Here is a 25,877-nt window from a genome sequence, read left to right as displayed (position 1 = left end):
GGATGCCGCGGTGGCCGGCTACAAAGGCGCTCAGGACATGGCTACGATTAAAGCAACTCTTTTTATACACTTCGGTGAATAGGTGTAATTAATTTTTTTCTTTTGTGTGTGTGTGTTTTTTTTGGTTCGCAAAGGATATCCAAAAATCGAAATGATTGTCGCTTGACAACATAAGAGGGGGTAAAAATGGAAAAGACGAAATTGCTCGCATAATATTTTGTTCTTATATTCCTCAAAAATGATCTGTATACTTAAAAGGTCTAAATGGTAGATATCCGCCATATTATTTTTCTATGATATACCAAGAGTATAAAACATAAAAACAATGCATACGAATTCCAGAGTCAATCTGGAAAGGGTGAGCGTACCCATCCCTATCCCTCAAGAAGTGTTTATTTTCATACTCAACCAAAGCAACTGCTTAAGAATATGATTATAAAGCAGCAAATTATTCTTAGCACGCGCAGAATAAGGTTACTCTTAAAAGGTACTGTCATAGAACAAACTCAATAAGTCATTTTAAGAAAGCATAACAAGCTAACTCTTCTTAGAGCCTTTATCTCCCTAGAAGATGATCCAAGACTGAAGAAACCAAGTGTAAGATATCATGCTATCGCTATCTCTGGAGCCACCACCGGTGATGGCTTGATGTATTCTTCTTCGTCCTTTGGGGGATGAATGGTGACCAGATCTGGAAGAGGAGTGGTAGGTCCTTGCTTTCCCTTTGGATCCCAGTCCAACATAATCTTGACCTTGATTCCAAGAACACCCTAAACAAGACGGCACATAGTTTAGGTCATTTCAGTAATTTTTAGAAGGGAAAACAGAAAAACCAACACAAAAATGCAGCACGGTGAAACATTCTTGGAAGCATAGCATCAAACAATGGAAATGATAGGTATTAAATCATCTAAAGACTACATTCTAAAATGTCAAGATTCTACTAGTTTCTTCTGCAAAGTATCAATTTCAAATATAAAATAGTGGCCAACAAAGTATAAGTTTATGCGATGCAAAAAAAAGTCGATTTCTTGAGCTAACCTGTCTAAGGAGAACATGCCTCACAGCAGAGTCAATATATTCATTGACTGGCTGACCAGAAGAAATCATGTATCCATCCTTGAACTTCATTGATTTAGCACGCTGAGCCCTAAGTTTTCCACTTACAATCACCTAAAACAAATTACAGAATAAGTTTTAAAACTTAATAAAAAAACCTTAATGCATATGTAGGACCAAAACATACCTCACATCCTTTTGCACCACTCTCCATGACAAACCTCAGGACACCATAGCAGGCCCTGGCAACAAGCATGTGCAAATCAGACACCAATTTGATTCCAAAGCTCACTTATGGAATATGTATATCAAAAACACATTTATATCATAAGCTGTGAAGTTCACAGGAATGAACACTAGTCAGATGCTTAGTTCACCACAAGCAACCAAGGACAAATAAACAAAACAGATAACATGCTACAGAGAAGTAAAGATGCACATACATCATAAGCAACTTATAGAAAGCAACAAATTCCCCGAGAAAACAACAAAACTACTCTGGTCATACATATTCAGTTTAACATACAAAAAGGATGATGTGAGTTTAACTAACCATGGAATTAAGACTCAATGAAGGATCAACATATTATGCATAAGCTTGCGCATGAAGAACTCCAAATATTCACAGACAAGAGAGCACTATAGCATAAAGATGAATCAGGAAGGAAAAACTGAAAGACGGCTATTACCAGAGAATATAACTAATCATGTTAACTCCACAAAAATGCAATAGATGGTAGCATGCTCAACAACACAAAGCTATCAGTTCCATATATATCAAAGGGAAATCATCAATCAGCACCAATAAGACATAACAAAGAATAATGAATGCTCATAAGCATGGCATGCAAGTTCGAATGGTACCGCCCGGTACACATACCAGTCCGACAGCATACAATACGCGGACTGCCCGCTACCGGACGGAACGTGCTACAATGCTACAGTATTACACTATAAATGTGCTACAGTACTACAGTAAGAGAGAAATATTTAAAATCGTTTGGTACGCCCTAGTGTACCGCTCGATACGTCGATACCATACCGTATCGAGCCAACCTCGAAACACCGATACAGTATGGTATTGCGTACCTTGCAAGGAAGAGAGATGATGCCTTGGCCCACATCAAAGTTGCTCCTTTGCAACATAAAGGACCAAGGTTTGAGCCACCAAAACAATCTCTGCGCTTGCAACGATAGTCTATATACATCGATGACTAGGCCTCCCTTTGAAATAGTTAATATTGATAACAAAAAGATTGCAAAAGCACAAAAAAAAAAAATCAAAAAGAGAAATTCACAATCAGACTTTGAGAGGGAAAAAACAAAGAGACAACCACAATGCTGATTTTGCAGAAACAATCTAATTATACAAAGCAACATAAAACAACTGCCCTATAGCAGATAGAAAAACCATAATGAAATATTGCAAATGTATACAACCGTTTTCTAGTTAGAAAAACCATAATGAAATATTTGCAGAAAAAAAACAATTTGGAGAGGAAATAGAAATACCCAACAATAGTTTGACTTTGAAAATCAGCCAACAATTTACTGAAACAGGCCAACAAAACAGAGCCTGAGAACTGATGAGAAATGTATGAACAAACTTATTACCAGAAAATTCTGTCATCTCAAGAAGTACCAAGGCCCTAGCTACATAAAGGCAATTCAGAATTCATCACATTCCAACAAGGTTACAACTTAGAATCCTATTAGATGAAAGACATCACAGAAACTAACCATGGGCACAAAACTGACAATATGCAAACCAGGAAATAAACATGCAATTTCCCATGGCCACATAATGCGCACAAAATAATAATCAGTAGGCCACATAACACAAAATTGCATATAGAGTGGCCTAAACAACCAAGGAACAGAACGAAGATGAGTCAAGTTCATCACAAAACCAAGCAAAATCAGAATTAAAAGAACGTCTACAGTAATTTTCCACACAGATATGCAAGTCTTTTTTAAAGCAAACCTCACTAAAGCAGGAACCTGCTTCTGATAACAATTATATCAAAGTCATAACTTAATTCAGTACGAAATGAAAATAACAACTACAAGCAAGAGTACACAGTACAAAAGAAATTAACAGAAGAAGGCATCATTAATAATATGTAATATAGATCCCACCTCCTCACAGCAAGACCTCCGAGAAGCTTGTAACGGAGTGATTCGGCCTGAGCAATGGCACACAGCCCCCTATTGTTCACCTTCTCGGCGTAGAGCTCAACACCATTCTCAGGAAAGTTGAACCTTTTCTGCACCACCGACGTTAATTCCCTGATCCTCCTGCCCTTCTCACCTAAACCAACATAACAAAAACATCAAACACTACTCACCACTTCTCAAAAGCCTCGAGAACAAACCCCAACAAGCCAAGGGCAGAGAAATCACCAAGAACGTTCTGAGTGCGCGTCGCCCGAATGATGATCTCCGTCCGCATGGGCGTAACCCTGACCTCCACGCCCGAATAGCCATCCTCCGCAAGCTCTCTCGTCAGCACCTCGTTCAACTCCGCAAAGAACACCCCATCCGCCACAAACTGTGAAGAAAAGTGGCAGAAATCAAGGAGATTCAGCGACTTAGGAGCGCGAGAGAGAAGAAAAGATTTAGATCGGCAGAGGGACCACCTTACGCTTCTTGCTCATCTGTGTCGCCATCTCGCGCAGAGGATTCGACAGGAGAGAGTTCGCCGCCGCGCCTCCTGTGGGGTAATGGCGGTGGATCACTAAAAACCCTAGAAAGACGAGGGATCCATGTGGTGCCCTTTCATAGTGGTAAGCGGGAGGATCGGACGGCTAAAGAAGGTTTATGGTGGAATGGAGGGTTTAGATGGACTAATGGTTTTTTTGAGATGATCGTAGCCGTAGATTAATTAAAGCAGTAGGTTTTCTGCAAGAAACAAGTAAATTCTAGCATTAAACCCATTTGGTTATTATTAAATATTATAAAATCAGCAAAACTAATAATAAAATAATTATTTATATCATATTTTCCTTCGATGATTAAAATTTAAGATGGGTAATTCATTTACGTGTATAAACATCATAAAGTTAATCTTTCTTGCATCAATCTTTCAACACAACAAACAAATATGATACATTTTTTTTCTAGTTTAGATTATTTTTTAAGTTTTTAAGTTGCATTTGGTATGCTTTTAGGCTAATTATGACATATTTCATTCATGAGTAATACATCATAAAGTTTGTCCCACTTACCTCAATCACAAACATATACGATATAAACCATGATTCTATTTTTCACTATTTTAATATAAATATATATACATAAAAAAAATATTATTAATTAAAATACGCCATCGTCAAAGAATTGAAAGTTCAAATACTCAAAGACATCATTTGAATGTAAAAACTTTGTTATGATAATTTACATACATCCCATTGCGAGAAGTTTGGATGAGGTAAAATAGGTTGTCCCAATAAACATAACATATCATCCTTTAACAAATATTCTAATTTCTAGATTCTTTAAATATATATCATAAGTACAGTTTTAAGATCTCTTTAAGAACCAAATATTATTGTTTTAGATATCTCATATTGTTTATTATTTTTATGTACTCTCACTATAAAATATCGAACTAATTAGTATTCTCTAATATTTAGATCCTTATATTTTTAAAAATATATTAAGATTTTTATATTTATAAATATAAAAAAAAAATATTATTTTTTCTCATATTTGAAAATACCGTAGGATTTATTATTAAGCACATAAGATATTTTTATCAATTGAATTGATAATGTGAGATAAAAATGAGATTAAATATTTTATTTTTATAAATATAAAAATCTTAATATATTTTTAAAATATATATATATATCAAAATACTAAAAATAATTTGTTATGTTTTTTATCATACATATTTACACCACCCAATATTTAGACCACCCAATTTGGCGTTGGGATGTCCACTAAGAACGATTAATATCATAATTTTGATGACAGGGTTGTTTCCATCACCATCTCATACTTGTCTGATAAGCAAGCAAAATTCTTTCAAGATTATATCAAATTTGAATTAATATAGTTAAAAACCATATCACATACAATATTATCAAAATTAAGCACTGAGCCTATTACATGCATGCCAGAAGCAAATTGCAACTCTAACCCAACTAGTTCAATAAGACAGCATTCAAAGATGGCCAATGCAAATTTGCAGATATGATGGTGTTTTTTTTCCCCCTTTGATGGTGTTTTTTTTCCCCTTTCAGCTGTAATATGATGAACCGAGTATCACCTCAAAAAATAGTCCATGAACCGAGTATCATTGTAATAATATGGTGTTTTTCTTCCCCTTTCAGCTATTCATCAAAATCAGATAGAATTAGGATGATGCTGATAGGATAAAGATCTTAATGACAGGTGACAAAGATACATAAAAAAGATCATTAGGATAATATCATGCTACATTGTAGTAACCTGGTTTTGCATTAAGCGTACATAATATTTAACTGACTTCTGACAGATTTAACAATCCCATAAGCATTCAACAAGAACATATCTGGTACAACTGTCAACGGACAGAAGAAAAGAAGTGATACTAAGTTCTGGCGACTGGCTCGAGAGCTTCAATCATGACCACGCTATTTCCTCGAATGACCTAAAGAGAAAAATGTTATCAAAATCTTTAAGAAAGACTAGGAAAAGAAAACAACTTAAGTTAAAAAATAACAAATATGATAGAAGCTTTCCACTTGAGCAAAGTGTGAAAATGATCAATGTGTATATTCTTAACCCTGAGAGTAAAGTAAAGACTAATATTGTAAGATGAACTCACCACCATGCCAATATCGTTCTTCTCATTGCTATTCACCTCCACTGTATTGTCAACAACAAGGTTCATAAATTGATCAAACCCACGGAGAGTGCCAACCACAACTCGGTTACCATTCAATTTTACTGCAAATATAAGAGGTAATTTATATCAGTATATTCTTCATAGGCAAACCATAGAGTGGGACTACAGAGATAAGATTCATGCATCACAAATATTGGTTGGTTCAAATCACAATCAGAATTTATATAAGTAATGATGAAAAGTAGGATTATGAACCCATCATACCAAGAGAAAACGAGCGTAATGAGTTAAATATAATTTATTAATGGAATGTATAATTTAAAGCACATGGGACTTGACCAGTTGGCAGCTTTGGTTAAGTTACACAACAGTCTTACAACCAGATCCTGACCCATTGCTCAGTTTCTTAAAAATACCCAACTGAACTAACACTAATACCAAGCTCATTTCTAGAACATCTTCATTGTCTACAAATTTGCTAAAGGAATTCCATTATTGTTAAACTAATAATGCAAATGTTCCATCTGCTCCAGGACTTACTAATTACAATATTGCTTCTGATTAAGAGTCACCTCCCAGTAACCTGTGCACAATAATCTACAAAGAAGGCCAACCTCTTGGTCTTATAGTTATCAGAAACTCCAGTCGCCAAGCAGTTGTCCTCTTGATACTTAAATTTATCAACAGTGGATATTTGGCTAGTGGGATTTTTTTTTCCAGAAAGCAGGAAACCTTTAACAAATACATTGAAAATATATGTTCGACAAGATTCGCAAAAAGTGACACCCACATCTCGAAAACCTTCTGCAATGGTTGTGGCCTACAATTTTCTGGGAACAAGATTTTCCCAATCAAATTTCGGAATTGGTATTTATTCAACTTGCTGATGCAACTTAGTAACAGAACTACTCATGGTTATTATCCCAACTAAATATCAGAATTGGAATTTCCTATAGTAACAGAAGTACCCATGGTTATTATCTATAGAGGGCACACAAATTATTGCTCTCTTAAAAACTGATGTGTCGTGACAAATATCCACATAATCAGAATGGATCACTATCCACCATAGCTGGAGAAACAATGGGCAAAACCCCCATACATGGATAGATGGCTCTATCATGTTAGGACAGCTAAATGTATGTGCCATAAGACCAATTATGCACTAAAAAAACTCAATAAGAATTAAGCATCGATGTCAAAGATGAAGCAGAAATTGATGACTTATAATAAGTTTATGCATCAAAAGATGAAAGGCACTCCTGCTAAGATAGATGATGAACTTGATAAGACAAGTGGTCCTCCATTGCACAGGAAATATTTCAACCTTGGAACAATTTGCTACAAAGTACTAACAATCGGAGGACATTATGATTACAGTGACAATAATTGAGCAGATCTTTGTGAAACAGCCAATCCAGTTTCAAAATACTTTTACAAAAAGAGTTTCATAAATTCAGTACTTCATGAAGGCTACGGCACAGAATCCAAGAAACAAACACAATTCTGTCTAGAGGAAACCCTTCATGGTGTTCAGATAAATATTAGATCTGAGTCAAGAATATATTCCAGTGTTTGAGGCTGAAATGACAACCTAGTTATCTTGACAACATTTCCTTTATTAGGTCCTTTTCACAAGATTATTTTTATGTTCTTTATTCGTCAGTAAAAACTATTAAGATATACTTTATATTGGAAAAGTGTCCAACTCAAACGAATTAGTTGGTTGTTTAAATGCTTTTGTTTTAGCAGCTATAACATATTTTATGTGCAATTTTCTTACACAAATAAGTAAGAGAAAAGTAGTGAGCCATTTCTTTCTACATAAATTTGTCTTCTTTCACCTCAGACTCTCACTTTTACATCTAATCTTTAATTTCATATATATGTTATGTATTCATCTATGTTCTACATGATTTTTTTGTGCAACTCAAAGTGTCAAAGTATGCTCTTCATTCGTCAGTAAAAACTCAACTATTAAGATAAACTTACTATTGGAAATGTGGCCAACTCAAAGGAATTAGCTGGTAGTTTAAATGTTCTGTTTTATCAGCTATAACATATCTTATGTGCAACATTCTTACACAAAGAAGTAAAGAGAAAAGTAGTGAGCAATTTCTTTCTACATAAATTTGTCTCCTTTCACCTCATACTCTCTCTTTTACATCTAATCTTTTTTTTTTTTTGCAATTGTCATCAACCCAACTCCTAATTTATCTGATCTTTCCTACAAAATAGCAAAATTTGCTAGTCATAATACGAAAGCTTAAACACATTAACATATTCAGATGGAGGTCTTCGTGTAACAAGTATCCCCAAGTTATAATTGAAATACATAAACTGGCTGAGCAAAGTAGATCCACCGGGAACCAAAAAAATAATGGACAATTTCGGAAAAAAATATTGAATATCAATGATGATGACAGACATGAAACATCTGAAAAAACATGGGCAGATATGTGCAATCAATCATAAAGATTAGAAATGAATGGGAGATGAAACAGAAGTGCACATTGACATTTTCAGTTGAAAAAGGCCAAGCAAGTTAGTCTACAAAGCTGGAAGGCAATTAAACAATGGAAAAATAAGTTTGTAGGTAGGACATACATTGAGAGGCTACATACTGAGAATACTACGAAAAGATACATATTAAATTTAAGATGTGTATGTAGAATTTCACAATTATATAGGTTTTTTGTCACTTCAATGGGCCTAGACATTTGTGTCTACCCAAGTGTGTAAGGATTCCATGACATGAGAGTACCACCTACACCGGATGGATACTGCATTTTTTTAATCCAGGATCTTAAAAATGTATTGTTATATATTTTTTAATCCAGGATCTTTTGTACACTTGATTGAATCTGATTTTTTATATTGTGCAGTACATTATAGTTGCTCAGTGTAAGTCTACTACAAATACAACAAATTGCATTTTAGTAAAACAGAACCGTGTTGATGCTCTCAAAAAACTTTTAACAAGAGAAAAATGATCATATAAGATAAAATAACCTTAAACGACTCCAAGAAAATTTAACCACCAATTACTTTCCCATGAAGCTTGTGAAACTACCAACAATATCAATAATAGCTTTCTTCGATCTCCTCGTTTACCCTTTCCCTCATTAGTCATTCAACCAATGAGAACGTCAAGGCAGAAGTCACAAATTTCACAATAACGTACCCCACAAGTAACATATTCATATCCAAATGGTTTCAGCTTAGCTTTATTTCTAATGTCAGTTCAGTAATATACATATGACCCTATGCTAGTTGTACTTCGTAAAGCCTGATAATTTCATGATATAAAACCATGAACCGGGATTTTTTTAGTCTGCATCGAGCGCGAGAAGATCAAAGCCAAAGGCACGATTTTTACCAACATAAGGGCAAAACTAAAAGCGAAATCAGACGGTAAAGGCTGAAAGGCACTTACTTTGTAGCTTCTTGTCCATGTACCTGAAGCGACAACAAGGCATCGAAAGAAAACAATAATCAGAAGCGGATCGGCAAAAGCAAAGTGGAAACCTGCGAAAATATAGATATTTGCCGACAGAAAGTTAGAGAGACGACTCACTTCTTGAGATCTGGGGGTTGACCCGATCGGCTCATTGCGACGTGAATAGGGGAATGGATCGGTGGGTCTCCAAGCACTTGCCTCTCGACACCTCGAGAACCCTAAACCCTAAATATCCGCGGCGAGAAGCACGACCCTATTTATCGGTCGTAGAAACAATGGGAATGCCTAAAGGGTTGCCCACGAGAAAGGAAACCTTCTTATGCGTACCAACCCATATCATTTCCTCTGCGACTCGGCCTCTCAATCGAAAGACTTGTCACGAATCTTGATGTATTTTTAGGGCCAGATTTTATTAGGTGGCTGATACTCCCTTTGCGCCGCGGCCTCTCATTAAGAAAATAATCAAAAGACTTGTCACGATTCTTGATGTATTTTTAAGGGCCGGATTATCAGGTGGCGAATCACGAGACTTATATCACGACACCAAAGCCGTGGTCAAAATTGTTGACCGAAATATATTTCGAATTCTAGATGGAAAACGAAATATATTATTTATTTATTTATTTATTATAAGAAAAAAGTATATTGTTTTCCCTGCCACGTGCTCTCTTACACCCTTGAACGCGGGACCCACAGGTCGTCTCTCTCAATCTTCACTTATTGATTTGATTTGATCTTTTAATCTTCAAAACTCCCCTCTCCTTTAATTCTTCACCAACTTTCATACAAACTCATAACATTATAATGAATGAATTTAACGGCAGGACAAAGTAAATCCCTGACTTTATGATTTGGGAGCAAAACCATTTGGATTTAGTAACAACAACAACAACAACAACAACCTGTAATATCCCAACTATTTAGGCTGTAATCATCTGAGTTCTACATTAGATGGAAAAAAGATGGAACCAAATCATTTGGATCGAAAACGAAAACATAATCTATGAGCCATTTGATTTCCTAAAACATATGATATCCAAATTATTAGAAAGAAAGCAATTCATCTTTTTTCTCACCCAGGTTATGGATCAAAGTCGAGCAGAAAGGATCTCATTCCATGAGTCCAGAAACACATGGGAGGCACCAATGCAAGTTGCACTAATTGATACTTTACTGCATACCTCAGCAGTAGGGATGTAACAATGGTTTCCAAAAGCTCAATCCTTGTTCCATTCAGTAACTGCATCAATCAAGGCAAGCTGTGAAACCAAACTTCCACTTGCAAGATATCTAGGCTTATATCTCAATCATAGTTAGTAAAATTCAGTTGGATTAATTAATAAACCAAACCGATAGAAGGTCCTGTTCTCGATTTTTCTAGATATGACCACCATCCGATTTGCATTTTATAACTATGATCACAGGTGCCTAAGAAATTCCACTCTCAATCAAAGAAATGACCTGCTACAGGATTTCAGACATGAATGTTGAGGCAGATAAACCACTTAACAACACCATGAACAGAAAAGTTTCCATCATTAACAAGCCTTCAAGCTTTTGGGGTACTCAGACATACATGAGAGGTTTTGTATGTTTTAGAGACTTGTCATGAAGATATTCAAGTAACATAGTTGTAGGAGGCAGATTAGATTAGATATGTGAAAGGGAGAGATAGACAAGATAAAACAATATAACATTATCTTGATAACTTAAAATTACCATATGATGTTTATAAATGCCCATGGTTATTCCATCAAGTTCACAAATGGTCACAATCAGTTTATGGATGGGATCTCAATTCTGATAGATTTTTGGGTATCCAAGGTCATAATCAATTTATGGATGGGATCTCTGATAGATTTTTGGGTATCTAAAGCTTAGATAAGTGTACAAATTTTAGCCCGGAAAATGATAAATGTACAAGCAAAGAAATTATTTCCATGCATAAGATATTCATAATATGTTTTTAGTGTTTTAAAAAGTGCTAGACGTTGATGTCCCAAAACGCTCAAGACGTTAGGCGCCCGCTCGTGCAAAGCGAGATGCTTCAAAATATTAAAATATAAATAATATATTTTAATAATAATCAAAGCTAAATAATTTCAAAGAGGAGATTAACCAATGTAAACATATTAACTAATGCTAAATAGCTTTATAGTTTAATGAGGGACTGAGAACAGTTCTAAAGAGTGATCGACGCTAAACAATTTTAAAGAGACAAGAAGAAAAATAATCAACCTATGGAAGAAGGTGAGAAAGGAGAGGGCGATGATGGAAATAATCAACCTATGGAAGAAGGTGAGATAGGAGAGGGCGATGATGGAGGAAGCTTTCGACGAAGACAACGATGACAGAGGAAGCTTCGGACGAAGGCGACGTCGACAATGAAAACTTTGGACGATGGCGTCGATGACAGAGGGAATTGTGCACGAAGGCACACTAAGTGACGGACCACAGGTGGGTTGGGTGATGAGGTAAGGTTTAGGATTTCACTAGGTTGAGTATGACGCGACGAGGGGGTGATTAGTGTGAAGGTTTAGTTAGTTCAAGTGAACACCCAGCCAGCACATCAGTGAAGCACGTCACTCGAAAGCTATGCAAAGCGCTTGGACCTCGCCTCACCAGAGCATCTATTGAAAACACTGGATGTTTAATAAAGAAATGTTTACTCTATAGTGTTTGGTGCATTTGGCTAAATACTAAAGGCAATATTAATATTTTCTCAAACTATTACATTTTGATAGCTATTTCAGGGTGAATGTGAGGTGCAGCTGCGGCTAGATATGAACAGTAGTGCTTCTCTTCATGGACGTAGGTTCCTACATGTCATTATGTATCCTAATCTACTCTAAAAGTTTTTTTATCATAACCAATAGATAGATACCTATAAGAATCTGGTTGAAACAGCTTTACTATAATTTACATGCTCTGTGGGTCATCCCATCAACAGGGAAAAACAAAACCTAATGGTTGCCCCACAATAGTCCAGCTTTCATTTGTCACAACAAGGAAAAGAAAGTCTCATTCAGTAGAGAGAAAATTATTGTACATGACCGAGGAAAGTTGAAATCTTAAAACACTACAAGCTCAGTCCCTCTGTCAGATGCTGAAGAAAAAAACAAATAACTGGAGAACCAACATATTTGAGGTGATTAATAGCTCAGAAATGTGACGTCTACAATATGTCAATGAAAATAACCAAGAACCTGACCGCCAACATTCTGCCTGATAGCTTCCTCATGATCCAAGACACCATTAGGTGTTGTGATTACAACATATCCCCACTGCAAATGAATAAAATAAGTCAACATCGCTGATCATCCTTTATAGCTAAAAAGGAAAAACAGTACATATCAATAAGGAAATTTTGGTATATGATATTTGAATTTTGTGGAGTTTTAGTTCTGATCTATATCATATTACTCTTCCGGAGAAAGATATGTCTTACTAACCATAGATTTGGGCTACCAGAATTTGTAGGTTGAATCCAACAACATTTTTTTGCATCTCAATGTATTCATTATACTATGGAGGAGAAAAGGTTGCACCTTAGACTAGAGTTCTTCGAAAGCAGTAACATCAACTCAAAATTTCAGGCTGTCTAAAGCAAATGAACAAGCAAGCATCTTGTATTTTCATTATATAACTGTGCCAAAATAATCCCAATGACTCGAAAAGCTATAGTATGGTTAAGTACAAAGCATAACAATTTTTCTATAGTAAATTAGAACTTGCTGGGAAAAGAAACATATGCGCAACATTGTAAGAGAACGGATGAACACATTTAGAAAACATTAGATACCTAACAAATGGAAATCCAAAGTATAGTTCACAGTTTGTCAGATTTCAACACAATGCACTCAACTTATATTGCTATCTTAGGCCGGCCTAATTTTGATTGGTCTCTTGGTTTTATAGGTAGAATTTGATCAAAATCAGCTAGATTTGATTAAGATGACTGGAGTTGGCTAACAGGAAGGAGTTCAGCTCTACTAGTCTGATCTGATTCTCAGCAAGCCTTTTGATGGATCAAGAAATCAACACAGTTTCCTTGGTCCATCCGCACCATCCTCCAAGATGTGTTATGATTCTCAGCATGTGATTTCATGGATCAAGAGATAAACACATATTTCTTGGTCCATTCACTCCATACTCCAAGGCGTGTTATTTTTGTCTAACTCCTTTTCCTATATTAACTGGAGTTACTTCCCTAGGAGGCTCAATGATGCTGCTCAATTTTTGGCTAACTTTGGTAGGTCTAGGCCTTCTTACTTGAGTTGGGAATCTGACTTCCCAACAGATTTTTTGTACAAACTCTTATATTGTTTTTGATTCCCTAGCTGTGGAATGGAGTGATTTGATTCCTTCTGGGAAAAAAAAGAGGAGTTGGCTAGATTTGGCCAATGCTAGACAATTTGTCAATGCCAGAGGAAGAAAAAGAAGAAGAGATGCAATAAGGGGGATCTGAAAGAAATCCATTATGAAGAAAGGAAAAACGAAGAAACTTGTGATTATGAACATGAAACAAAGAAGACATCGCTACTATTGTGTTTTTTTGTTCAGCCATCATATACTATTTGCCCTAATTGTTGCTATATTAATTGTTTGCTGTCACTTTCAAAAAAGAGGAAAGGATATAGAGAATAAATAAGAGAACAAAGAGTAGTAGCACTTTGCTAGAAATCATAGGCCTCCTGCAGTTCTCTGCTATTTGTTCTGTTATGTGTTTCTTTGTAGATCTAATTCTTCATTACAGGCCAAGCATAAAATTCACTGAAATGATTCAAGTGCCAGATAGAAAAGTTTTGCAGATTAGATTACATGATAAGAAACTAAACACCTTAAGTTTTAAATATTATCATATGAAAGGACCTGCATAATAAGTTATGAACTATATTTACTATTTACAGGGCAGATATGTGAGGAAAAACAGACCTGGCGTGTCGGAAGCATGCGCAATCTGTAGTCTTCTATGTTTCTAGACTTGAGGTCCTGTCTGTATGTAAGGGCTTTGCAATCATTTATCCTTCCTTGCAGTTCCACAGTGATCCTTCCCACTCTATGTGGATCAAAAACCTGAAAGTCTTTAATATATCCTGCAAAATATTTTATCGGCCTCCTAAATAGATATTATATTTTGATAAGAACAATTCCCTTTTCTAAAGGCAAAAAAACTAGCTTATGTAATACAAAGAATGCAAGTGAAATAATACAAATGCTACCAAATGATATCTCACGTCAGATATCTAACATGGCTCAAGAAGAATGATTTCAACAATTTGCAACATCAACTAAATTTTTCTCACAATTCATATTTCATTATCATCCATAAGTCAAAAGATCTAGATACACAAGAAAGAAGGTAAATCTTTTTTTTACTTCTTTATTTTCTCTGCTATAAACCTGAATGGAAAAAAAGAGACTTATTTTGTCTTTCACTTGAGCCTCTTACTTTCCTTTTATCTCCTCCAGCACCTACTGAAATAGTTTAAAATTCTAAATGAATAGCCTTGACTCGTCGAATAATCCATTCACACTCGATAACAAACGCAGAATAAGCAAACTCTGATTATAAAAGGAAAAAAAATACATTTTTATTTAAGGGAGCAAAAAAGAAGCCAACTTTGAAGCATTTCCAAGAAAAAAACAAAAAATTGCGAACCCAAGAAATCCAACGAGGATGAAGCATGAATGGGAAAAACACCCAAGAGCGAGAGAGCAAGAGAAGAGAGAGGAGCGACCTCGATCTTTCATGATCCTCAGGAAGGAGACGATGACGGAGGAAATGGGCTGGAGGGTGGCGGTGGCCTTCCCCCTCCTCTCCGCGTTCACTATCGTGCGGAGCGCATCGTTCAGAATCCTTCGGCCCATCTCTCCCTATCTCCACCACCAACGACAACAAGCACAGGCGGAGAACAGATTAGAACACAACTCACACATCGAAAGCCGCCGATCGAAACGAGGGTTTTGGTTGATGCAAACTCGCTCGACCGGTTCAACTCGAGCCGGTTTTCGTCATGAACACGTTGGTTTGGGTCGGGTTGGGTAAGCAAGTGATTTAACATATATATCCCTTTAAATCTACAAATTTACATATTTGCCTTTGTAGTCCATTAGCTATTATTATAAGTTAACTGTTAGATGAAACTCTAATACAAATTATACCAAAAAGTAGAGATATTCTATGTATTTAGTATTTGTATGACTTCTTTAATTTAGATAAAACCAATGTAATCATAATTAAATTGAATAATCTGTATTTTTTGGTTGGAAGTCAATTACTGAGACAACTTAATATTTAAAGGATACATATATAATATATTGGAATTAATACTGACAAAACATTGATTGGAGCTAAGTATGGATTTGAACAAAAAGAGAGCTGTTACTGATAGTTTGAGAAAGGAGTCCATTTTAGTAATTTTACTACTACAGGGGCTTTTATGACAAATCGACAAGAAAAAGGTCCCACCATTGGTTGGGTTCTACTACTCCTCCGGTGTCATCACCGAAATCTCAGTCGGTGGAGCAGATCTCTTCCTCTTCCCTGAACACAACGAGCAATTGCTTCCTGGTGATGTCTCTGCACCTGAGGCAGCAGCAGCAGCCGCAGCCGCCACCGCCGCCTTCGGTCGATAACTACCCGCTCTCGCCCCGCGCTGCTGTCTACGGCATGCCGCACCGCCCCATGTCGTCCTTCCTCCTTGGCCGCGCCGGCCTCCTCGCCGTCCTCTCCCTCCTCGTCCTCCTCGGCGTCTTCCTCCCCTGGTCCGGCCCCATGGCCGCCCTCTTCTCCTCCTCCTCCTCCTCCCACCTCGGCGCCTCCCACGGATCCCTCTCCCGGTGGAAAGACTACACTTTGGCTCAGGCCGCGGCCTTCGCCGCCCGGAACGGCACCGTCGTCGTCTGCGCCGTCAGCCGGCCCTACCTACCCTTCTTGAACAACTGGCTCATCAGCGTCGCCCGGCAGAAACGCCAGGACCAGGTGATCGTCATCGCAGAGGACTACGCCACGCTGTACGAGGTCAACCGGAGGTGGCCTGGACACGCCGTCCTTGTCCCGCCCGCTCCCGACTCCCAGACCGCCCATAAGTTTGGATCTCAGGTGCTCGTCTGGATGTCTCATTGTTGCTTCCACAGATCGTGTCTCCAATTCTCCACTGCTGATGTTGCTGCAATGTTACTGAGGATTGAGTTGCTCGACAGGGGTTCTTCAATTTTACATCCCGCAGGCCTCGCCATTTGCTACACATTCTGGAGTTGGGATACAGTGTGATGTACAATGATGTGGATATGTTGTGGTTGTCGGATCCCTTCCCTTATCTGAAGGGGAAACACGACGTCTACTTCACCGATGATATGGCTGCTGTAAGTGTTGTGCTATGTTAGCAGTCAGAGGAAAAAGAGGAAAAGTTTGGATTTTTGTTGCAGATCAGATCACTTAGGGTGGAATAGTAATGTGTTATTTGATGTTCTTCGGAATTGTTGATCCTTCTGTGCAAACAGGTGAAGCCTCTAAATCACCCTCATGATTTGCCGCCTCCAGGGAAGAAGGGGCGCACTTATATATGCAGCTGCATGATTTTTCTCCGTCCTACGAGAGGAGCAAAGGAGGTGATGAGAAGCTGGATCGAAGAACTTCAGAATCAACCATGGTCTGTGAAAAGGAAATCGAACGACCAGCCTGCCTTCAACTGGGCTCTCAACAAAACTGCTGGGCAGGTGATTTATCTGATTCCATATCTTTTGTTGATCAGGAACTAAAATTTCAAGTATCTTATTTGTTTTCCATACAGTAGCCACTACTATATTTGGCTTATAGATTAAATTTTGCAACCTGACTTTTTATGGTACTTCTGTGGAAACGGCACACCGAACTTACAGTATTTTCATTTTTTTTGTTTAACTGAATTAGCCTTGACATGAATTAATTCATAAATGAGTAAACAAGGGATGCATGAAGCTCATATGCATACTATATTTTTTTAGTTGCCTGTAAAAATTAGTGCCAAGTATAGAATGTAAAGATCTGTTAAAAAAGAAGCAATGTGGTTCTGAGTAATGATTTAATAAGATAGAACATAAATCATATAAGTGTGTTGAAGTAAGATGACATGTATTCACTTGAGTTCACAAGGAGATTCTGTTGTTAAAACTATCGATGATTAGAAATTTGGGAGCGTGTTAACAAGATTCCATTGTTACAGGTTTACTTATATACACGATATAATTTTAGTGTTCTTTTAACATGTTACATTGTTGGAATCTCATACGGTGCCACTTGAAGATTTGATGAAGGATAACCATAAGTTTTAGACAAGTTTAAAGGAGGCCATTTAATAATTTAAAAATGATGAACAACTCCATGTTAGATATCCCATGGGATATGGCCGATAGCATTAGAAAATACGATGATGCTTGTATTGATGAAACATGCAAGTTTTGGAGTAAATGATGGGAAAATATTAAAATAGCTGCCTTTAATTGAATGCCTGTACATAAATCTAGTAACTTAAAACTGAAATTTTATCTGCATGTGATCTTATGCCAGAAGTGATGTATGTGTGAGGGAAATTATGCTTCTTCTTTTCTTGTGAAGGTAAGTGAGCCTTGATCTTGTGTGGATATGAAATTGGAAGGAAAAGTGGAGAAACATGACTGGAAGCCCATTATATGGAATTGAGAAAGAAAGGAGAATGGATGACGACTGATCAATGATAAGTAGAATGATTTGGTTTAGGTTCAGATTCTTTGGTAATTTTCCTCTTGATTCAGGTTTAGATAATGGTTAAGTCGAAGGCCTTGCACGAAGGAATTTGATTATGCTTTAGAACTCTTAACTCTATCTTCTATGGTCCCACACCTTGAGTCACAAACTTCCACTTCACATCAGAGTTCAAAACGAATTCCGATAAATTGGTTGTTCACAGTGTACTCGGTACTACAAGTCAAATCAAACCATGCCATTCATTTCTTCTCTGCTGAATGTAGTAGGTAAAAGAAAATTTTCTTTGAACCATTTATTTCCAGTTCAACATTTTAAAATTTGGAAACTATTATTATTAATGTGGATTCCTGTTCAACATGCATTGGCAAACTATATCTTGTGCCTGTGTGCTGTTTTCTCCTGTTGATTGCATCCGATGAATAAAAAAGTTAGTCGTTTTGATTTTCTGTTCCCTATATGCATATGGTGATTGGATCAACTGAAAATTTCTCTGTAGTCCTTTTTTCTGTTGTAGGTTTCTCCTACTCGGATATGTACTATGATTAGTGATTGTTATATCCTTGAGTTCACTGTACCTTATATTTCTTATTGTTTACTCTGATCTTTATCTTTACAAGTCCTCTTGGCCTTTCTTTAACCCTATCATATACCTCGATTCTTAAATATGTTAGTAGTTGTGATCTGTGACTAAGAAAATCTTTTGGCACCTCTATATTTCCTATTTCTTTTTCGCCGAGTAGCTTTTATCAAGTCTATGATGTTAATTTCTGAGATATACAACTGCAGGTGGATCTGTATTTGCTACCTCAAGCTGCATTTCCATCAGGGGGTTTGTATTTCAAGAATGAGAGCTGGGTCAAGGAAACCAAAGGGATGAATGTGATTATTCATAACAACTACATTACTGGTTTCGACAAGAAAATAAAGCGTTTCAAAGATTATGGACTTTGGTTGGTGGATGATCATAGCCATGAGTCACCACTTGGTCAAATATAAGCAAGCACCAAATGAGATTTCATGTTGGACATTACGGCCACACGGTTGGGAAGCTGTGGCTTTCGCCCTAATCTGATAAAGAGGAGGCCACCTGGTGGTGGTGTTGAAAGCCTGACCAAGATGCAACTGTGTTCCGCGAACGTGTGCTTTCTCCCATCGCCACTCTCTCTCTTTCTCTCTCTCTCTCTCTCTCATGGGACTATACGTTTTTTGTGTTGATTGAACTTGTTAACAATCTCAGTTATCCTAAAAAAAATGCAATTGAATGTTGCATTTCATGTAAACTTCTTTTCTTGTTAAAAGATGGAATCATTGAACTATTCTTCTGTTCATCAAAGTGAAAATCTTTCACAGTTCTTTTCAGGGTTTACTAGATTTTGAGTATGTTAACTTGCTCCCTGTTGGTTGTAATAGCTTCCTTATTGTTATAAGAATTACATATGTTTAAAAGAGTCTTTAGAGGAACAAACTATGGATGCAAACACATCCAACCATAGCGTCTGTAGATGTCAAGCAGAAAACTAGGATTGCAGAGTAAAAGGCTAGTTAATGGTTGGACATTTATGTTGGTTTGTGCCTTCAACTAGCTCTTTTTATAAATGAATAATTGGGAATATCCTGGTAGAGAAGAAAGAAAGTTTTAATGTGATGTTTTTGCATTTCTATCTTCCATTTAAGACATTTTTTATTGACATATAATCACATCCAAAAGAAACCTTTTTTTTTCCCAATAATGTTGCAAACATACTTGCAACATATAAAAACAACATCAAACCACGACCTGTCAAATAAATTCGGCAATCTGATGTCAAGTTAGTATATCGAATTCTCTTGGATTATGAAGTATGCTTTGCGTAATACCTTTGACAAATAAAAATGGGGCTCCCTACCCATGCAAGCCAAAAGCAAATCCACCAGCATTATTAACGAAAATCTATGATCTAGATTAGGAGAAGTCCATGATCAGATATTTACAACAAATAACAGAATAAAGAGCAAAAGGAAGGATTTTAGTACAACATATTTTCAATGCTCAAGGAAATACATGCAGAACAAATCACTAGGTTGCCCCCATAAAGCTACACACCAGCTATCTTGTTATGTTCTTCATTTTACCAAAAGAGAAGAGAGTCGATATCTCAAACATCATATGAAGTTGTAAAAGGAGGAATCATTTCAACGGTTTCAGCCCAAGGGAAGCTCGTAACCTATTGGCCTCAGCGATTTCAGGATCTGGGTGATCAGTACCGTCGCTCTTCTTCTCTTTCTTTTCCTTTTTCTTCTTGGGCTCATCTCTGGTGCTGCCATCATCCTCTGGCCGCCTCCGTGGGCTAACACTGCCACGAGTTCGCCTCTTGCGATGATCTCCATCTTCATGATCCCTGTCTCGGCGGTCCCTGCTCCTGCTCCTTGAACGGCTCCTTCGCCTTCCTCGTTCCCTGTCTCTTCTTTCCCGCTCTCGTCCTTCCCTGTCCCTTTCTCTCTCCCTTTCACGACCATAGTCCCTGTCATCTCTAAGCCGATGTCGGTCTCTCTCCCTATCCCTATCCCTATCCCTATCCTTGTCCCTGTCCCTTTCTCTATCTCTGTCACGATCTCTATCTCGATCTCTTTCACGTCCTCTACCATAGTCCCGTTCATAGTCCCTATCCCTATCAGAGGAAAGAGTTGATCAAGACATCATATATTATTCAACAAATTATTGGCAACCAGCACAAAATCAGTAAGATAAGCCGCACAGAACAAGCAGGATTACTAGAATGTGCTAATTGGTACAATCACAAATACTGACTTGAAGGATATAAGAGAGAATCCTTTTGTTATATTCTAAACTCAGATGTTGAGCGAACCAGCAAGCAGGTGTGTCACACGGTAGGTAGGATACAGACAGGATCCCATCAGGGGGCATTTCAGTGCAACTGTGGAAGTAACCAGCAATCAAAGAAAAACCTAAATATGCAACAATCCAAACGGTTTAACCAGAAGACAATCCAGCAACAATTTTTCCAGTCATGATTTTTGGTCTTCTTCAAGTATACTTCTACAATATTAAATCACTACAAACATGACTATGGTTTCATCTGTAAATCAATATTATGCTGCAAATGATAATGCATGATATTTATTTTTTGTATATTTTAATGGACAGTCAAGTTGTGGAAAAGAAGATTTCAATCAGCTTAACAATGTCTTGTTGCTGTAAATCAGACATCAGAAGATTATTTCAGAGCCCAATTGTAGATGTAGTTGCCGAAAAATTAAGGAACAAAGTGTTAGGGAGGGAAAACAAGAATACATTGTGATGAATGAATGACCACACAACATGGTCCCATTTGGCAGTTGCACAGGAAAATTTTTACCTAGCCACCGCACCACTCTATTGTGTCCTTGATAAAAAGCAGTGTGTGATAATTAGCATATTTCTCATTATTATTTTCTTGAAAATTTTGATGAAGCTTTTGAAAGAGCTCTGTGTGTTATTCAACAAGAATTGGTCAAGACTTGATGGGTTATAAGAACTTCAGGCTACAATTAGCCTTGTCATAAGAATCCTTTACCTAGAGTACAACATGCATCAATTAGACATAGAAATTTGAGATGCTACAATTCAACGACAGAAAGGTAAAAGAATCCATCTTCAGTAGCATAAGGTTTATGGTTTTTAGATTGTACTTGTTCGACCCATCATACTTCTCACTGCACACTATCAGTACAGAGAAACCTGGCAGGGTCATCGCTGATCACTTTAGGAAGCTGTTTGATCTACCCATGGCTTTGAGTTCTAGTGCCATGATAACAAGTCGATGTTGCAGATCGGAAAAGTACAAAAATAGAAGCTTCCACTACCTTCACTAGATCAAAATTAAATATATATAAAACATATCAGTAAGCCAGCCCCAGTGGAACTCCCCTAAACATCATCTAATTCTATCAGAATACTAACTAATGCTTGAACTCTCAAAATAAATCCAACATATAACAGCAAATGGAAGCCAAACACACAATCGATCAAAGGTGCATATTGAACAGTAAAAATTTACAAAATATAACAAATTTTATTGTACTGGTTATAAATGTTAAAGCTAAATCATAGGCTCTGATGGAAAGAGTTAGCTCATCCAAAATGTCATGATGCTTATCTCCTGTAATTCATGAACTACATCACCAAGAATCTTTATGCACAAACATTTTCGAGAAGAAATAATCAGAACTTCTATCATAAAGCAGAAGACTGAACAAGTAATCTTCACCATATAACAAGAGAGAATGTGTGCAAATAACAGACGTCATACCAAGTTTTCATAGGAAAAAGAGAGTAAAATCAAGCTGTTAACAAAAAATAACAGGAAAACTATAATGTAACAATGCATAATGCATTAAAAAAATGGTCATGTGTATGTAACAATGCATGACCAGACATTTCCCTGAATGCACATAACTGGTACATTCTTCAAAGAATTCGATAGACGTATGCAATCTCTAGTTAACTATAACCTTTTCAGGATTTTGTTTTTTTCTAAAATTTTTAATTACTTTAGACAACTAGAAACATAAAACTTTATGGTATCCAAAAGCAACCAACATCCTCAAAATTTGTTCTCTCTGAAATGATATACGTATTATAGGCCTAAATGTATTTATCCAGAACAGTGTCTCCTGTATTTTTCTAGAAACTTTCTTAGAATGTGGATTGGTATTACTGGCAAAGCAACCAAATCGCTATGGGCTAATCAACAGTATACAATTTCAATGGTCCCACCAATTTAATCCGTACAAGTCCTTCCCAACCATACAAAACCTTGAAGATTAAGATGGAAAAACTCGGTAAAAACTAGGAAAGTTGTGCATATCAAAAGAATAATGAAGTTCCAAACAAAACAACCTGAGATCCCTTAGAAACAAAATCAATGATAAGAATTGCAGCATAAGCTGTTATACTACTTCAGCTCATAACATGCGAAAAATCCAGGCATAAAAAGTCAGATACCAAAGTTGTTACTTTCCCTTATTTGGATTTCTCTGGTTGGTACTCTTGAATGCTATATCAAAACATGCTCTTGCAAAAAAAAATGGATAAGCCATGCATTCATTAAATGCATCAAGGTATCATAATTATCAGAGAATAATAATAACACCAAAATTTTAAAAATTTCTCTGTTTGAAAAAATAATTAAAACTGAGGTGATGATGTAAATAATCACGAGTAAGACAGTTTTATGCAGTATACTGTACCTATACTGCCTGTCCCGTCTTCTATCCCTGTCCCTTTCCCTTATAGGACTCCGTCCACGATAATAATTCTGATACAAGTCATGGTGAATAATTAGGCAAAAGTGTCAACCATAAAAATCAACCACATAACACAAGAATATGAATGGAATACTTGCCTTTTCATGAGTATCATCCTCTACAGAGTCCATAGCTTGCTCCTCCTCTTCTTTCTCTTCCTCCTCTTCGAAATCATCTTCTAAAGCACTTCTTCTTGGTTCTAGCAACCCACAAGCTTCAAGGGTCCATCTGAATGCCATATACCAAGTTTATTCCTTTTGAGATAAATTCTATAAATAAACATGTGAAAGAATACATGAAAGAGACTGCCATATATATTGATTAAAATTTGTCCACTGCTCAGTCAGTCTGAACTCTGAAGAACAAGAACTGAAATCAAATAGTTTAGAGCTTTAGATAAAGATCAAATATTTCTTAAATTGCAAACTAATATGTATAGTAACAGTAATATATCCACAGTACAACAATTCATGAAAAGAATGGACATGTCCAAACTCACAAAAAAAGTATATCACCTTGCCATGAAACATTATACCACTCTGTTGGACAAGAACAGTTTGTGGATGGAAGCATGTACCAAGCTCCTATTGCATCCTTATTCAAATAATAATGACATTTTAATGATGAAAAAATTTTGATAACCATGTTTAATGCCCAAGAACCCTTCCAGGTTCTGATCGTGCCAATAGAAAAAAGAATAATTAAATATTTTGAGATTAAGAAATATTGTGGAACTTGGTTCTGATCATGGTAATAGGAAAAAATTAATCAAATATTCTGAATTTACTAAATGCAGCTCTTATGGAATGTGATTTGAACAATTAAAAAGGGCCTTGAAACCAGAAGTGGAACAACAGCAGCTTATCAGCTCAATTGTATACAAAAAATCAGCGATTGTCATTCAAAAGAAACTATCCTAATATGATATGCAGCAGGACACTTGGATTACAATTTTAATTTTGTAGACAAAAAATTGAAAATGATTCAATATTTTCAAATAGAATAAGTACTGATCAATGATCTCTTAAAGAAAGATAACAAAGAAAATAATGTCATACAGGACTGGAATTCCTTCCAACAAGGAAACATTTTTTAGTCCAGAAGTAGATGGTAGAAATCTCTCAGAACCTACAAAGACATATGCCAAATCTCAAGGTAAACAAAAAGATCTGGAAACATCAAGGTGGTTAGTGTTAGAAGAATCTAGTTCCCAGCCAAACTTTAAAGGAAACCTTCCATCTGATAATTTTTATGACTCCCTCAACTTAATTCCGAGTAAGAATAGGACCATCTGTGCAAACGCCTCATCAACTCAATTCAGTGGTTGCACAGCTTCACAATCTCAATATCAGTAAAATAGAAGCTTCTCCCGTTAAAGCAAATTAATGGCATTTTCTCATCAAATATTTATCACCAAAAAAATTATACAACAATAAGTAAAACTTCGTAGTTGCATCATAAGTACCGTTTTTGGACACGAGGTAGTGCAATGTCACATGAATAATCCTTTGTAAGGAGCTCATCGATGACTTCGTCCACATGAGTCAGGCAAAACTCTGTAATGAACCATCAACAATTACAAATTTAATAAGTGAAGTTAATTGTTTTAATGAAACAATTAGCTACACGTACCACCAGAAAAAAAAGAGGCCAATAATCATAACTACAGATCTTACTTCCTTCAGATAACTTCAGCCTAAGTTTCCGATAGTCGTTATAGAGTGGCTCCAAATATCGATACACATCCGTCACCGACCCCGTGAGCCGCATGTAGAACGCCCCAAGAACCCGAACGTACCTACCAAATAATCCACATCAAAATCGAATTTTTCGAGCGGCCGCAAGGAGGGTCACTGGAAACAACCGAAATGACAAGGCGGAAACAGCGTATCCAATTACTTGTACTCGTCGTTCTTAATGAACTCAACGACTATCTCCTTGTCGGGCTGGATCTGGAGCATCTTCAATATGAGGCACATGAAGGGGGTGGGCTTGCGGCTGCCACCGTACGTGCCCCCGAGGTGGTCGAGCTCCATCGCCTTGTCGACGAGAGTCTCCGCCGTGAGGCCGAAGCACTGCTCCTTCCAGTATGTGTTCTGGTAAATCTTGGAGCGCAGGATCTTCTCCACGAGATTCTGAGGGTTCGTTCCATGGATGCTCTTCGCCGCTGGGTCCGTCCGGTTCGCCATTGTTGCCGCTTCCTCCTCCCCGCAACCCCAACCCAAACCCAAACCCTAACCCTAACTCTATCCCACCTCTCTTTGGCCACTTGAATTTACTTTAAAAAGGCGTATTTTTACATAAATCTCCTTGCAAAGTTTTCAGTTTCACCAGTTCATGTGATACACATGGCAAGGTTATTTATTTATGTATATTCTCTCCTAAGATTTTGCAGCCAAATGAGGATTTTTTTTTTTATTCACCTCCCATGATACTTTATTATATCCAAAAAATATTTTTTTTGTTTCGATTATCTTCTTCTGCTACTCTCCATAAAAATGTGTTATATG

The 25,877-nt window shown here is 36.9% G+C and overlaps 5 protein-coding genes across 6 annotated transcripts; 1 reads left to right on the top strand and 4 right to left on the bottom strand.

The window, feature by feature from the left end:
• Positions 1-430: 430 nt before the first annotated feature.
• Positions 431-3,850, bottom strand: LOC103979313 (small ribosomal subunit protein uS3x). Its single transcript, XM_009395408.3, has 6 exons — positions 3,699-3,850; positions 3,463-3,610; positions 3,199-3,370; positions 1,247-1,301; positions 1,042-1,173; positions 431-770 (listed from the first exon to the last, which is right to left on the bottom strand). The coding sequence occupies exons 1-6, from the start codon at positions 3,726-3,728 to the stop codon at positions 606-608; spliced, it is 702 nt and encodes a 233-aa protein (XP_009393683.1). The 5' UTR covers positions 3,729-3,850; the 3' UTR covers positions 431-605.
• A 1,617-nt stretch (positions 3,851-5,467) lies between these two features.
• Positions 5,468-9,636, bottom strand: LOC103979314 (probable small nuclear ribonucleoprotein G). The gene is made up of 4 exons (XM_009395410.3): positions 9,471-9,636; positions 9,330-9,352; positions 5,873-5,994; positions 5,468-5,695 (listed from the first exon to the last, which is right to left on the bottom strand). Exons 1-4 carry the CDS (start codon positions 9,503-9,505, stop codon positions 5,636-5,638), a joined length of 240 nt encoding a protein of 79 aa, XP_009393685.1. The 5' UTR covers positions 9,506-9,636; the 3' UTR covers positions 5,468-5,635.
• Positions 9,637-12,362: 2,726 nt separating this feature from the next.
• Positions 12,363-15,325, bottom strand: LOC135584512 (small ribosomal subunit protein uS8my-like). Of its 2 annotated transcripts, none has more exons than XM_065100200.1 (3): positions 15,095-15,325; positions 14,289-14,437; positions 12,363-12,637 (listed from the first exon to the last, which is right to left on the bottom strand). In XM_065100200.1, the coding sequence occupies exons 1-3, from the start codon at positions 15,222-15,224 to the stop codon at positions 12,539-12,541; spliced, it is 378 nt and encodes a 125-aa protein (XP_064956272.1). In that variant the 5' UTR covers positions 15,225-15,325; the 3' UTR covers positions 12,363-12,538. The 2 variants fall into 2 exon arrangements, with proteins under 2 accessions (XP_064956272.1, XP_064956271.1); XM_065100199.1 differs by having other exon boundaries at positions 14,289-14,449; positions 15,095-15,309.
• A 537-nt stretch (positions 15,326-15,862) lies between these two features.
• On the top strand, positions 15,863-19,264 carry LOC103979316 (UDP-D-xylose:L-fucose alpha-1,3-D-xylosyltransferase MGP4). Its single transcript, XM_009395413.3, has 4 exons — positions 15,863-16,458; positions 16,560-16,721; positions 16,860-17,075; positions 18,868-19,264. Exons 1-4 carry the CDS (start codon positions 15,931-15,933, stop codon positions 19,075-19,077), a joined length of 1,116 nt encoding a protein of 371 aa, XP_009393688.2. The 5' UTR covers positions 15,863-15,930; the 3' UTR covers positions 19,078-19,264.
• An 802-nt stretch (positions 19,265-20,066) lies between these two features.
• LOC135607939 (pre-mRNA-splicing factor 38-like) lies at positions 20,067-25,609 on the bottom strand. The gene is made up of 6 exons (XM_065100198.1): positions 25,267-25,609; positions 25,044-25,165; positions 24,833-24,923; positions 23,466-23,595; positions 23,311-23,378; positions 20,067-20,729 (listed from the first exon to the last, which is right to left on the bottom strand). The coding sequence occupies exons 1-6, from the start codon at positions 25,554-25,556 to the stop codon at positions 20,249-20,251; spliced, it is 1,182 nt and encodes a 393-aa protein (XP_064956270.1). The 5' UTR covers positions 25,557-25,609; the 3' UTR covers positions 20,067-20,248.
• Between the last annotated feature and the right edge of the window lie 268 nt (positions 25,610-25,877).

The sequence above is a fragment of the Musa acuminata genome, chromosome BXJ2-3 (genome assembly GCF_036884655.1).
Source record: "Musa acuminata AAA Group cultivar baxijiao chromosome BXJ2-3, Cavendish_Baxijiao_AAA, whole genome shotgun sequence".
NCBI classification, from domain to species: domain Eukaryota; kingdom Viridiplantae; phylum Streptophyta; class Magnoliopsida; order Zingiberales; family Musaceae; genus Musa; species Musa acuminata.
The sequence above is the reverse complement of the archived record's forward strand: the minus strand, read 5'-3'. Positions and strand labels throughout refer to the sequence as shown.

What these genes read in the sequence shown, in the direction of transcription:
- LOC103979313 (XM_009395408.3), bottom strand. Translation starts at nt 3,728, where the DNA reads ATGGCGACACAGATGAGCAAGAAGCGTAAG. An exon ending in AGATGAGCAAGAAGCGTAAG is followed by an intron (nt 3,611 to 3,698) that starts GTGGTCCCTCTG and finishes TTTTCTTCACAG; the next exon opens with TTTGTGGCGGATGGGGTGTT. An exon ending in GGAGGTCTTGCTGTGAGGAG is followed by an intron (nt 1,302 to 3,198) that starts GTGGGATCTATA and finishes GCTTGTTGCCAG; the next exon opens with GGCCTGCTATGGTGTCCTGA.
- LOC135584512 (XM_065100199.1), bottom strand. Translation starts at nt 15,224, where the DNA reads ATGGGCCGAAGGATTCTGAACGATGCGCTCCGCACGATAGTGAACGCG. An exon ending in GAGGATCATGAAAGATCGAG is followed by an intron (nt 14,450 to 15,094) that starts GTCGCTCCTCTC and finishes AATATTTTGCAG; the next exon opens with GATATATTAAAGACTTTCAG. An exon ending in GCATGCTTCCGACACGCCAG is followed by an intron (nt 12,638 to 14,288) that starts GTCTGTTTTTCC and finishes ATTCATTTGCAG; the next exon opens with TGGGGATATGTTGTAATCAC.
- LOC103979314 (XM_009395410.3), bottom strand. Translation starts at nt 9,505, where the DNA reads ATGAGCCGATCGGGTCAACCCCCAGATCTCAAGAA. An exon ending in CAACCCCCAGATCTCAAGAA is followed by an intron (nt 9,353 to 9,470) that starts GTGAGTCGTCTC and finishes TTGTCGCTTCAG; the next exon opens with GTACATGGACAAGAAGCTAC. An exon ending in CATGGACAAGAAGCTACAAA is followed by an intron (nt 5,995 to 9,329) that starts GTAAGTGCCTTT and finishes TTATATTTGCAG; the next exon opens with TAAAATTGAATGGTAACCGA.
- LOC135607939 (XM_065100198.1), bottom strand. Translation starts at nt 25,556, where the DNA reads ATGGCGAACCGGACGGACCCAGCGGCGAAGAGCATCCATGGAACGAAC. An exon ending in ATTAAGAACGACGAGTACAA is followed by an intron (nt 25,166 to 25,266) that starts GTAATTGGATAC and finishes ATTATTTGGTAG; the next exon opens with GTACGTTCGGGTTCTTGGGG. An exon ending in GCTGAAGTTATCTGAAGGAA is followed by an intron (nt 24,924 to 25,043) that starts GTAAGATCTGTA and finishes GGTTCATTACAG; the next exon opens with AGTTTTGCCTGACTCATGTG.
- LOC103979316 (XM_009395413.3), top strand. Translation starts at nt 15,931, where the DNA reads ATGTCTCTGCACCTGAGGCAGCAGCAGCAGCCGCAGCCGCCACCGCCG. An exon ending in CCCATAAGTTTGGATCTCAG is followed by an intron (nt 16,459 to 16,559) that starts GTGCTCGTCTGG and finishes GTTGCTCGACAG; the next exon opens with GGGTTCTTCAATTTTACATC. An exon ending in TCAACAAAACTGCTGGGCAG is followed by an intron (nt 17,076 to 18,867) that starts GTGATTTATCTG and finishes ATACAACTGCAG; the next exon opens with GTGGATCTGTATTTGCTACC.